We start from the raw sequence: 12,849 nt of genomic DNA, 5'->3' as shown, positions 1-12,849 counted from the left end.
CACGCTCTGTTGATATGCAAACGCAGTTTTTGCTCTTTACTGACGAAAAGAGCATTTCACCACTTTCAAACAATACTAATTGCTCCAATTGTATCTCCATTGTCTGTAAAGGGACACAAAGCGAAATTTTAGAACTCCCGTTTGGGAATTCGGCAAATCAGATCTTAAGAAACCGATGCTGGCGTGAACTTTTGCAACCTCATTCCCAGGTCATTACGCCCGCAAAGCATCATGGGTACCCCGCTTTTCCTGGGCAACGCTTTTGAATGGGCGCAATTCTGTAATGTAAGTGAGTGAGTGATACGTTTGCATGTCGCACTCCCCTCAACAAACTCTTTACTACTCTTCGCGTATACACAAGTTTAATAACAAACTCCAACCGAATGGAATAAAACTAAGCATAAGCCTACAAGTACGCATTGCTGACCTACTTTTATTTTTGATGGCGTTACAGTGCAAACCAGTAATAGAAAAATCAATTTGTTTCTCTCAGAGGGTTAATTTTTTTGTAATCATTTGCTTTGTTTCAGACATTTCTTACTTTGTCATTGTCAGACATGGCTAACAGAGTACAACTTAGCAGCCCAAGAGAAGCTGAACAGTACATATTAAACATGGTAAGATAACAAAAAAACACCTTTAAAGAAGTCATTCAGAGCATTAAATCAAAGGGCCCTCTTGGCTATCTCATCTAATGTCTTTCTTTTTTATGTACTTCTCTACATCATCCTCCCTGAATTGCCACTCCATTTAGATGGGATGCTAGTCCCAGTTTAACCCCAAGCATTTTGTGAGGTTTCATAACAGCTCACCAGTATTTATTTATACCAAGTGGTTAGTTTTAGTCGGCACGCACGTGAGACAATCAATCAATCAATCATTTCATATCTTGGATGAATGGCTTCAATATTATTGGAGTCACAGAAACTGAAATTACCAATTCAAACTCTGTCAATTGCTGTCCAAAAATACCGGGTTATGAATTTGAATACGTTTCTACGCCTCTGTCCTTTGGAGGTGTCAGAATGTTCATTGATGAACAAAGTCTTAATGATGCATTTCAAACAGTCAATACAGTCAAACCTCCACTAACAGACACCTCTCAACAGTGGCCACTTTTTTATTTCCCAGCAGACGGTCCATGTATTCTTTTTTATTTTAACCTCTCTACAATGGCCACCTCTCCACAACAGCTACAGCCACTCAAGTCACTCCCAACTGCCAAAATAACCTCTTGACAACAGCCAGTCAATTAATGAAACCTCATCAGTACAGTGTTGTTGGTTTCTGTTTCTGTACTGTTGATACACGTATATCTTGATTACATTATTTATTTATATGCTACAATAAGCATTTTTACTCATGCGCAGTGTGGTGCATGAGTTAAGAATTGGGCTCTGTTTCTCCGTTTTGGTGTCACATTTGTGCATGCAAATTTATGCATGCATATATTTACCACAGTCTTTGGAGCTCCGTCCACCATATTGGATTCTTCAAGAAGGTGCCGTTTTTTTCGCATATATTGTGCTTTTTCCCCAATTTGATATGGTGTGAAAGTACCTATCAGTACTTTAGTTCGTTGTTAAGATTCTGAACTGGCATGTGAACATGCATGAAGAAAGTGTTTCTGGAGAGGTAAGCCATTGTTTATGTCGATCGCCATCAGACAATATGACAAGTCTCAAATTTATTAGGGTTTTGGAGATTCAAGGACATATTACAAAGAATCATTTATTAAGAACGTGCTCTGTATACTTAATCTTTTGGTCAAAAAATGCTTCCTGTTCGTGTAAATGGACGTGTTCAACAAAACGGGCAGGTAATAGGCCACGATCAACATACCGTATAGCAATATTCTAGCCTGTCTCTGAGGATTTCAGGACAAAATTTTAGAGTTTCTTTTGTCCCTCAAATCCCAAAAGATACTTGGTTACAAAGAAATTATTTTAAAAGAAAAATAAATGCCAGAACTTGACGTTTCGGCATTATCTTGTCACCATTATCAAATACAGATTAAAGTCGTTCAGTTCAGTTATAGTTATATACCAGCTTAGGTGTTAAGAAAGAATTCTCCAAAAGTTTGAGTAACAAGTGGACTAAAACTTTTTACCAAGATTATTGGAAACTTCTGTGCGACTCTTTTAAATATCTTCTCAAAAGAAATCATTTCTAACAACACCAAGTGTAAAGAATAAATTTTGAAATAATATAGGAAACACTTGAAAGTACTGGTGAAACGATCCCATGAGAAAATGTTTTTGGTGTTATTTCAGACAACTGTTTATATCTTTAGGTTTTAGAAAATGCAAAAAGGACTGTAATATACTTAATGTTATTCTGGTACAAGGTTTGTGTCCATTAAAAACTGAAATTGCTCGAGTCAACAAGAATGTGACGAACAATATCAGGTAATAAAACACGTGTGTTAAAGTTTTTTTCCTTTTTCTTTTTCTGCTTCTTGGTTAGTCTAGTACACCTTGTATTTTGTATCAATTATTGAAACCTATTGGATTTTTAGCAACATGTGTAAGGATATATCTATCTATCTATCTATCTATCTATATACATGTATCTGACCGATTTTCCAAAAAACATGCCCGCTATTTTGGTGCAAAGTCTTTAACACGGTTTTCATAAATCCAGACATATGTTGGCACAGAATGTCCAAAACTGATCAGGGAATTCCCTAGTTTGACGCTAGATGCTTTAGAAAGATCAACAGAAATTAGACACGCTCATTTTTCGGCCTTTCTGGGTCATCCAGTCTTAATCCATTCAAATAATTATTGGCACAGAATGTCAGAAACTGATCAGGGAATTCCGTAGTTTGACTCTAGATGCTTTAGAAAGATCGACAGAAATTAGACACGCTCATTTTTCAGCCTTTTTGGGTCGTCCAGTCTTAATCCATTCAAATATATGTCTGGATTTATGAAAACAGTGTTACTGAAATCAAGTGGTTTTTATTTATTTTTTATTATTATTTATTTATCTTTTTGCTTTGCTTATGACAGCCGCTTGTAAATCTTGCCTAGCATTTCTACTTCCTACTGCATGTTTCATTAATGTCGTTGTTGCTAGCGAAAGTAAGTTAACCGTGGCGACTTGTAATTGAACCAGAGCTATTACTCAAATACAAAGAACTCGTGATGGCGTTAATGGGGGAACACTGCCTTGCATTTGGTTAGCCCATGCGACTTCCGGCGATAGCGTGACAAAACAACCTCACTTATCTCCCCAGCACTACAAGCTGAATGACAGACGGCATGTGCTGGATCGGACAAGAGTATCGGTTAGCAAGCGATGTTTAAAGGCGATGAAAAAACAAGCTTGGGGGAAGTCGCTGCGCAGACTTAACCGCACCACACAGGAGTGACCCTTTGTTTATTATGCTGGAATACATGACCAACCTCGTCTCCAAAGGGAGGGAGGGAGGGAAAATTAAACGATAGATTTACAATAAGTAATAGTTACGTTGCTTAGACGAACTCAGAATGGATTCTGAACAGTTTTCCGAGCTTTTATATGGAGACATTCATCTGCTTGTAAACCAGTAGAAAAGGCTGTGCTACCGAACAGCTTACCCTAACACGTGTAACATCTTAAACATGAATAGTGCTTTAATGATTTGCACCAATGTTATAGTACGTTGTAACGTTCAAAAGGTAACAAAGCTACAATGTTTTAGGTTTAGCTACAATAAGGCTTACAGTTTGCTGACCTTTGGAATATAACTGCTCAATAGCTCTATAGAATGTAATGCCGCCATGAACGGCTCATTCAGAACGTACGTCACGCTCCATTAACTATATTTTACTGGCGTGACAGTAAAATCTCATTTTATTCATCTCTTTTTTTCCTTATTCATCACTAGCCCCCTCCCCTTTTCAATTGGTGTTAAGTTTACCCCAGACTACACTCGTCTGAATTTCAGTTTGCGCGGTGACTCTGAGAAGCAGCCAACCAATCAGCGTTCTGTATTTGCTGTCTAAAGGAAGTCTGCCCGAGGACATCACTAAGTCCAATGAAGGCGTAAGTCTAACAATTTGCCAGCAAGTGTTGTCCATTATCTATGTGATGCCGGCCTGAGATGTGTAAACTGAACGGGTCACATTTAGTCCTGTAACAGTAGGTTGTTGGCCCTGTGGTGATAATGATGTGCAGAGTGAAGAACATGAGTTCAATGGCTGATCATGAGTAGAATTTCCTTGTTTTATCAATTTTAGGCATTGTCAGCTTTGCTAACTATCAGAACTGTCTGTGATTTGCTAGCGCGGAAGAAATTTATTTGTGTGGCTTCTGGGTGATAATTGACGTAACGACAACATGTTGAGTGTTCACTTACTGCTAACTATGGCCTAGTTTGTTTGAAGTTCAATTGATTCTTGATGTAGGAAGCTCTTGTTCAGTCCATTTAGGATGATGCAGTTAAGTATATATATGATAATATTTTAATTCTTGGAAATATGGCATTGCATGTTATAACTTACAAAAAACACCAGGTGCCTACTGAAGAGTACTGTTATTTTATCAAGTTTCAAGTATACTTAAAAATCAAATTACAAATATAATGAAAATAAGGCAAAGTTGATATTTGTTACAATGGCCCAGTACTGGAATATATTCCTAACAACCAACATAAACAAGTGTAACACTTGACCAAAAAATGCCAGAAGAGATTTAGTTCAGAATTGCTGTGAAAAAAGATATTTCATCCAATTCGCAATTCTGATCGGTTGTTAATTCTCTATCTATAATTTTTTGACTCGGCTTGCTTTGTTATTCGCCTGACGATATCCTTGTAGTAATGATGGCATATTGCGTTACAGCATTTACCTTCTCCCTTGCATCGAAATTATCTATATCTTAGATCTATATGCACTTTTTTCAAATTAGCATTTCTCCCGTGTTATTTTTAGTTGTCAGATGGCAAACGTTTTCAAATTGCTTGTCTGACTATGTACGCATTGCATATCTATTTTATATGACTTGCACTCTCTTGTACATGAGTATAGGCTACTAGGAGCCTCTTGTTTAAAAATAAAAATGTTGCACCCCTGAAAAGAAACAGGTGTCATATTACACCCCAACCTCCCCATAACGGCCACCTCTCTACAACAGCGACTTTCCTCTGTCCCCAAGGTTGCCATTGTGGAGTGGTTCAACTGTATATATTAAAAATTGGGCAGCTGGCACTGTCTCAAGATTTGGCATTTTGTTCTAATAATCAAAGGGCTCTTTGAGACAATGACTGAATACAACCTTCCGGCCCTCCCTTCCCTCATCCTTTTGCCTACCAATTGCTTCCCTTACATATTTCACCCCCTTAGCCTCCCGTCCCAGTCCAGCTCTTGTATCATCAGCATGAAACTAGTCACACAACTTTCAGTAAAACTCTAAACATTTTCGTATTAGTCATTTTTTGTAACCTCTGTTAGAGACATGATGTCATTGTTAGAGTGGTCATTTGTTCTTTAAAACTTTGAGAAGTAATCAAATATACAATCTTACATACTTAATTGAACAACTCCAATGGGGCTTTTCAGGAACAGTAAATTTAGCAGATGCCAGCACTTACACAGTAATTACATTGTTAAGACCCACTTCCTATAAAATCAACACAAGTTGAAAAATCTATTTGGCTCATTTGTTGCTCAAAGATTGGCTTTAACTAGAAAACAAACGGACTACAGTTAGTTAGTTTCAGCTGTTTTGAAAAAAAATGCGAAAAATGATTTCAAATTGATTGGGCTCAAAATCCACTTCGGGTTATGCTTATTTTTTTAATAGTTGATCGCATCGCACACCGCACAGCAGCTACTTGAGAATCTTTCAATGGTTTTTATATTCAGTTCAGGTCTTCATGGTATAACTGAACTAAAAATAAAATAAATCATAGTAGTTTTTAGCCCAAAATGAGATCGAAGAGGTATGCCAAATTTGGCAATGTGTTGCAAGCGAATTATAACACTAAAGTATCGCCACATTTTTCTATGGGCTATAACTTAAATACCATAAAAACACTTTCTACAGGTTAACTATGTACCTTCCTGTTAGGTTATCAAAAAACATTTCTGGGGAAATGGTTTAAGTAGCCTGACTCGACCTGTGTTTCTGATCAAGTTTGCCCAAAATCTGCCACTGGAATGCAAACAATTGCATGATATGGTTAGACACCCTCAAACACATGCGTTTCCAACAACCTGCTGAAAGCAATCTTTAGAAACATTTGAATGAAATAATGAAAAATGTTCGTTGAATAAGTTTGAATAAATATGTATTTCTTCATTTGCCTTGCAAGGCAAGTATGGTGAGGTATGGGTCAGTTCCAGCCCTGATTGATTTCTTTAGGATGCGCTTGGCTGTCTTCACCCCAGACTTGTCCTTGCCATTGGCCTTGCTATTTCCAGGGCTACTAGTAAGATGTTTGAAATCCCACATTCTTACAAAGTCGGCAAACACGTCAGATGCAAATTGCAACCCATTTTTCAACCAGCTTGACTTGTTCAGGAGACTTGAAAAGTTAAGTGCTAAACAGATCAAGTGCAATGGAGCCATTGTATTCCTCCGGCTTTGCCAAAGTTTCAGACTTGCACCTACATTTGCCAAGATCAATGAGATGAAGTCCGAAAAGTGAACACAATCCTCCAAATAATTTGCCAGCAATGTCATAATGGAAGAGCTCCATCACAAATCACAACAGAACAACATCTTAAAGAAAGAGATCAGTGAAATCTACAGCGAAATTCGTAAGAAATGTTCCACTTTCTGCTTCTTGTGTATTCTGAAGACAATTGCAATGCTAGGCAAGCAAGCCTATCAGAAAATGGTGGACGAGCACTCATCAAAAATTGCCTGGCTACTCTACTGGGATGTGGAAGTAGATGAACACATGGAGAACATCTCTTCTTACAATCTCACGTTCTTCGACAAACTCGTTCTCTGTCGCAGTCTGCAATTTTCTATTCCTGAACCTTGCATTCTGCCATTGACATCCAGGCAACTTTTGAGAAAGCGCTTTTGAAACTTAAACCCAAGCTTTCCGACAACAAAAAAGAGCTAGCCGCAGCGACCCTGCGTTCAGTTGCTTTGAATTACATCGGAAGAAGGCCCAAAGCCACCGAAGTGGCTGGTACTATCAATCCAAAAGCTGAAGAAACGGGATGACAGAGTAATTTTTTTTTTTTTTTTGTAATTTTTATTTTTTTTTCAACATTTTGGGTTATAATACATACAATACAACACAAGACATAACACTAGTTACAATACTTACAATACGTCATAACTACAATAGATTACATACAACAAATTATAATTACTAATCGTAGCCTAATTATACCTAAAGAATATACAATGCGTTGTTTACAATAGTGCAGCTACCCAAATACAGAAGAAAAAAAAAAAAAAAAAAAAAAAAATGACAGAGTAATTACCAAACCAGATAAATGCCCGGGCATTGTCGTTGTGGACAAGTTGGAGTACATTCGACTGTTGAATGAGGCATCTTTCGACAACCTGACAAAATTCTGATCCGTTAGCCTGTAAAAGCCAACCACAAGAGGAAGACCACCAAAATATTATCATCTGCTTCTGGCAAAAGAAAAACGTCTTGAATCAGGTGTGCACAGAATTCTGCCTTAAAAGAAATGGCAGACTTCGTCTGTCAGAGGGCATCTCGCCTGGCCCACTTATATGGCCTTTCCAAAATGCATAAAACAACTCTCACAATGTGGCCAATACTCTCACCATCTGGAACTTACAATTACGCTCTTGCAAAGTGGCTAGATGAAAAGCTGAAACCATTGTCGACTAACAAGTCTACAATCTCTGGTGTTTTCTATTTTGCTGAATAAATCCAACAGTTCAAACTCAGCGAAAATGATTTCCTTGTCTCTTACGATGTCACCACTCTCTTCACAAATGTACCCCCTGACAAAACAATCCATATTCTAGCCGATATAGCTTTCAAAGATAACTGGTTCACCAAAGATGACCTGATAGAGTTACTAAGCTTTGCCACAAAAAAAACAGCTATTTCAATTTAATGGAAACCTGTACGAAGAAGTTGATGGTGTTGTGTTGGGATCACCATTAGGTCCACTTATGGCAAATGCTCTCGTGTTCAGCTGAAGAGAAACTAGCGCGTGAGAACAAGCTTCCGAGTTTCTACAAGAGATACGTGGATACGTGGATGACACGCTGGCTCTGGTACGCGACCTCTCCAATGCCACCAATTTGCTGACATGTCTTAATAAAGCCCACCCCTCCATTCAATTTATGAAGGAAGTAGCAAGCAACGATGGATTGCCATTCATTGGCATGAAAATCATAAAATTGATGGCAGCCTTGAAACCCGTATTCACAGAAAGAAAACAAATAAAGGGCTCCTTCTGCACTCCCAAAGCCATGTTGACAGCTAGTACAAATGGTCACTGCTAAGTACAATGTTAGACCGCACAAAATGCTTGTCGTCTACGCAATAATTCCTTATGCAAGAATGTAAAAACTTAAAAGGGATATTTTTAAAATTAAAATATTGCGAGAAGCTCATTGACTCGGCTATCAATCGCCTCCAGCATCCTACAGACCCAGTTAAAACACTATCTGACAGCCCCATTGGGGTTACGTTGCCATTTAAAGATCAGAAATCGGCTGACGTGGTTCGCAGACAACTTGGCAACCTCGGAACGAAATTTATTCAGCAACTGCAGGCAGTGTTCACAAACAAAAAGATTGCTGATCATCTGAGAGTCACAGAAGAAAAGCCTCTTCTGATAAGCCAGCAAAGTGTAATATATGAATTCACATGTGATTTGTGTAATGCAAATTATATTGGGTACACTTGCCACCACCTCCATCAACACGTAGGAAACAGAAACATTCTGTGATTGGAAAATATTTTAGGGTCAAGCATGCCTTAACACCTGACAACTTAATTACGAACTTTAAAGTCCTTAAGAAATGGCATGGCAAACTCAAATGTTTAATCTTTGAAATGCTGTTGATTAAGAGCAAAAGACCAAAACTGAACATGCAAGTGGATTCCATTCGGGCAAACCTTTTTGCATGAACATTTTCATGTAATGTTTGCCAATTTTTATTTTCTCACATCCTAAGTGCTATAAATATGTCTTGCCGTTATTTTTGATTTATTCATTCAACAGTGAGGACATGAAGCCGTCGAAACATCAAGTTACTTTACTTACATTAATTTTCCTGCTTCAATTGAAATCACCACCTAAAATTATATCGTCACAGAAAATCTTGCAAGTGGCTAAAGAAACTCAAAAAAGCTGGGTCGTCATCATTTGGTACGTAGATTTTGGCCAAAGTGAAAAGCCTTTCATTTGTTTTGCTATCACAAATAATAAATCTGCCCTTGGAATCCAAATATGATCTTTCAAGCTGAAAGGCGAAATTATTGTTAGAGAATTGCCACTCCTCCGCTGGTGCTAGAGCAGCAGCTAAACAAAGTTTTATAGTCCCATTGGGATGACCAAGTTGTAGTTGTGTTTTCAGAACAGTGAGTTTCTTGCAGTGGATAAATTGAAAACATTTTTGCTCTTAACCAATTAAATGTTTCCCTTCTTTTCAATCTCTCTCCTCAACCTCGAACATTAAGTGAACATATTTTAAGATCCATAACCAGATAATCTTAAATTGAAAGGAAATCATTCTGGATGAGAATCATGCATTTGAAACCAGCTTGGATTGGAGCTAATGAAATTACAGTGGATCTCATATTTTAGCTTACGAACTACATGTATAAACAAATAACACGAAAATGGTAACATATAAAAGAATCCTTATTGTTAGACTGAAGTCCCAGCAGCCTTGGTAGGTGTTAACATCCATCTTAAACTTGACAAGAGTTCTATTGCCAATCAAGAATTTATGTGTGCATGTTGGAAATAGCTATTGATTCGAACTTCTTTTGAATACAAAAGATTTGCCTAGAGAAAAGTCATTATTTGCAAGTAAATAATGTTAGGTTAAGGTTGCTTAAGCAGGGGTTTCAATAATTTTTGGCACAAGAGGGTAGTTTAGAAAAACAGGTGGGTAGTTTCTTGGAAGGCCCAGAGGGTCTTCCCAAGTAGGTTGATCCGGGGGCATTTTCCCCCAGGAAATTTTGAAATTCTAGACTCTCGCAGGCATTTCAAAGCTCAAGACTACAGAAGCACACAAGCCAACAGAAGCCTACTAAACTGGCAAATTTGACAGCTGAAAGGTAAAACAATTCCTTATTTATAGCTGACCACGTTTTTCCAAGTTCAAGTTCAAGAGTTAAAGAATTCAGTTATCACTTACAATGTTATCGTAATTGTCTGTGCCCACATGGGATGGAGTTAGAAAGTCTTGTGCAACTCAGAAGCACAAATTTCAGTATTGGATGAATAAGTATAAACAAGACAAAGATGAACAATTGCAAAGGCTTCAGAAAGCATTACCCAAGAACTCATTTTGGTCGGATCAAGTAAGGCTGTGCAAAACGATCAAACAGGCATGGAAAATTCTCGATACCAAATTTGGAGATCAAAGGAAATTAATGGATACGCTCTTAGCTGAAATTACAAATCTCAAGCCACTAAAGTGCGACTCGAAATCGCTTTCTCACTATGCAGCTAGAACTCTTGGTTTCGTAAACAACATGGAACAAAATGGCTGAGAAGTGACAAGTGCCTCAGAAGCACCCTTTGCGATGTCTCAGCTTTCATCAAAGTTAGATCCAAAAGATAATATTGATTTTGGTTGAGAAATGCAATGCATGGAAAATGAAGAGAACGTTCTGAATCTAATAGATTGGTTAAACAAAGAAGCAAGCATGCGATCTCATGTCAAAAGGGATACCCGCAACGACACGGAAGATCACCGATTTCAAAATCAGCGAAGTCAATCGGACAATCATTCCATGAACAGTGAATTGTCTGGTGATAAAATTTGTCCATTTGGTTGCGAAGCGAAGCATTTACTTTCTGCATGTCCAGTGTTCCAAAAATCAACAGTAGACCAGAGATGGGAAATAGTAAAGTGGAATAATCGATGTCGCAAGTGCCTGTGAAACCATCACACTAATCACTGTAAAAAGCCCAACAGAAACACCTGCAATAAGTGCACGCAACACCATCATTGTTCTCTACACAACAAATGTATACCCACTGCAGTGAATTCCAGATTAGATCCTGAAGCTGTACCTTTTACTGGTGCAAGTCAAGAGGCCAGTAATCACAACGTTCAGGGCAAGAGAAACGTCCCTGGTCTTTGTCCAGTTCAAAAAGTCAAGATCAAAGATAAAGATGGAAACTTTGTCGAAGCCCTTGCTATGTTCGATAGTCGTTCAAACATAAGTTTCATTTCGAAGAATGTAAAGAAGAAGCTCGGTTTAAGCAGCACTAAAACACATTTGGCCATGAACTTGGCAGGAGGTAATAAGAAGTCAGAAGAATCATAGCTCATTAACATAAGTGTTGTGTCAACAGCTGAAGAGCACATTCAGAAGTCAATGCGAGCTTACGCGATAAATGAGCCTTGCAGTCCAGCAAAAACAGTTTCTTGAAAGATTGTAAACAGCTACCTGCACTTGAAAGCAATCTGAAATAAACTATATTTATCAGGAGGAGCTGTAGACTTGTTGATCAGAACAGACTTTGCTGAATCCTTTATCAACATGGACGTCATTCCTGGTAACGCTGGGCAACCCACTGGAAAGAGAAAGTGCTTTGGATAGTATGTCATGGGACAGTGCTCTGTTTACACTTGTAGTGATAACAATTTGAAGAAAAACAAGTTTATCAAGTCAATTGCAAAACCAACTCAAATGATAGATGGGGGGGTCCAAGTGCACATGCCATGGAAAGACGAGGGTCCCCCAAAAGAGAGTAACTACGATATCACGTATAAACAAATGATCTCTTCCGAGAAAACGTTAAGAAGAAAAGATTGCCTTGAAGTAATACAAGACGAAGTTCAGAAGCCACATGAACAAGGATTCATAAAAGGAGTACCTCCAGAACAGATCAACCATAAAACTCCCGAGTGGTATCTTCCCCAGCTAGCAGTTTTCACTCCCGACAGAACAACCAAAGTTCGGCTAGTATTCGATGCCTCTGCACAGGGACAAGATCTGGGAAAATCCGCCTGTCACACCTAACGACCTCTTGATCGGTCACCGCTTTCCTTCTCCTGTGCCAGAGCCAGAACAGACAGTTAACCTAAGACACCTCATGAGAAGCACTGAGAAATGAGTGCAAGAGTTCTGGAGTTGTTGGATGAAATATTTTGTGCCAAATTTACTGCCCAGGAACAAGTGGTTCAAGAAACGAGAAAACCTCCATGAAGGAGACTTGGTGTTGGTGATTGAGCCCACCCTGACGAGAACATGGAAGATGGGCTTAGTAATTCAGACGTATCCCGGACAAGATGGACTCATGAGGAAAGCAAGAATAAAGACTGCTACATCAGTTTATGACCGTCCAATTCACAAGCTCTGCTTAATTGCAACCAAACAAGAACTAGAGTAGTTGCTCAGTCTATTCACAACTTTTAATAGATTTCTGCAGTAGGGGGGAGTGTTTTGACCATTTAATAATTCATTCAATAATTAATCCCAGGAGAATTAAGAAACATTTATATACGTCCTTTGGTGTGTGAGTTTGATAATTGTGTAACCAACGCGAACAGGAGAAGAGCAAACTAGAATTTTTGACTTTTGTCAATATAAAGTACAAAGATTAAAACTCTTCCATTTTGTATATCAACACCTGGTCTTCTTCTTCTTCACCTTCTTCACAACGAGTTCAAATCAGTGTGTAATAGATTCTTTTAGCTTACCTCTTATGGACCAAACTTTGT

General features: G+C 38.3%; 1 protein-coding gene and 1 pseudogene across 5 annotated transcripts in view; both read left to right on the top strand.

The window, feature by feature from the left end:
- Positions 1–12,849, top strand: part of LOC110051717 (COP9 signalosome complex subunit 3-like) — a 226,401-nt gene that overhangs the window by 157,884 nt on the left and 55,668 nt on the right. For 3 of the 5 annotated variants that reach the window (XM_089292882.1, XM_089292880.1, XM_089292881.1), the window contains one exon: positions 531–617. The exons of 1 other annotated variant lie outside the window; for it this stretch is intronic. In XM_089292882.1, coding sequence (XP_089149008.1) covers positions 531–617 — 87 coding nt within the window. Of the gene's footprint in view, positions 1–530; positions 618–3,934; positions 4,009–12,849 lie in introns of those variants that run through there. One more of the 5 variants, XM_089292885.1, reaches the window with a different exon arrangement.
- LOC149111024 (uncharacterized) lies at positions 6,674–11,921 on the top strand (annotated as a pseudogene).

The sequence above is a fragment of the Orbicella faveolata genome, unplaced genomic scaffold, assembly GCF_042242905.1.
Source record: "Orbicella faveolata isolate gen_17 unplaced genomic scaffold, um_ofav_v1 contig_24, whole genome shotgun sequence".
In the NCBI taxonomy this organism is placed as follows: domain Eukaryota; kingdom Metazoa; phylum Cnidaria; class Anthozoa; order Scleractinia; family Merulinidae; genus Orbicella; species Orbicella faveolata.
The sequence above is the reverse complement of the archived record's forward strand: the minus strand, read 5'-3'. Positions and strand labels throughout refer to the sequence as shown.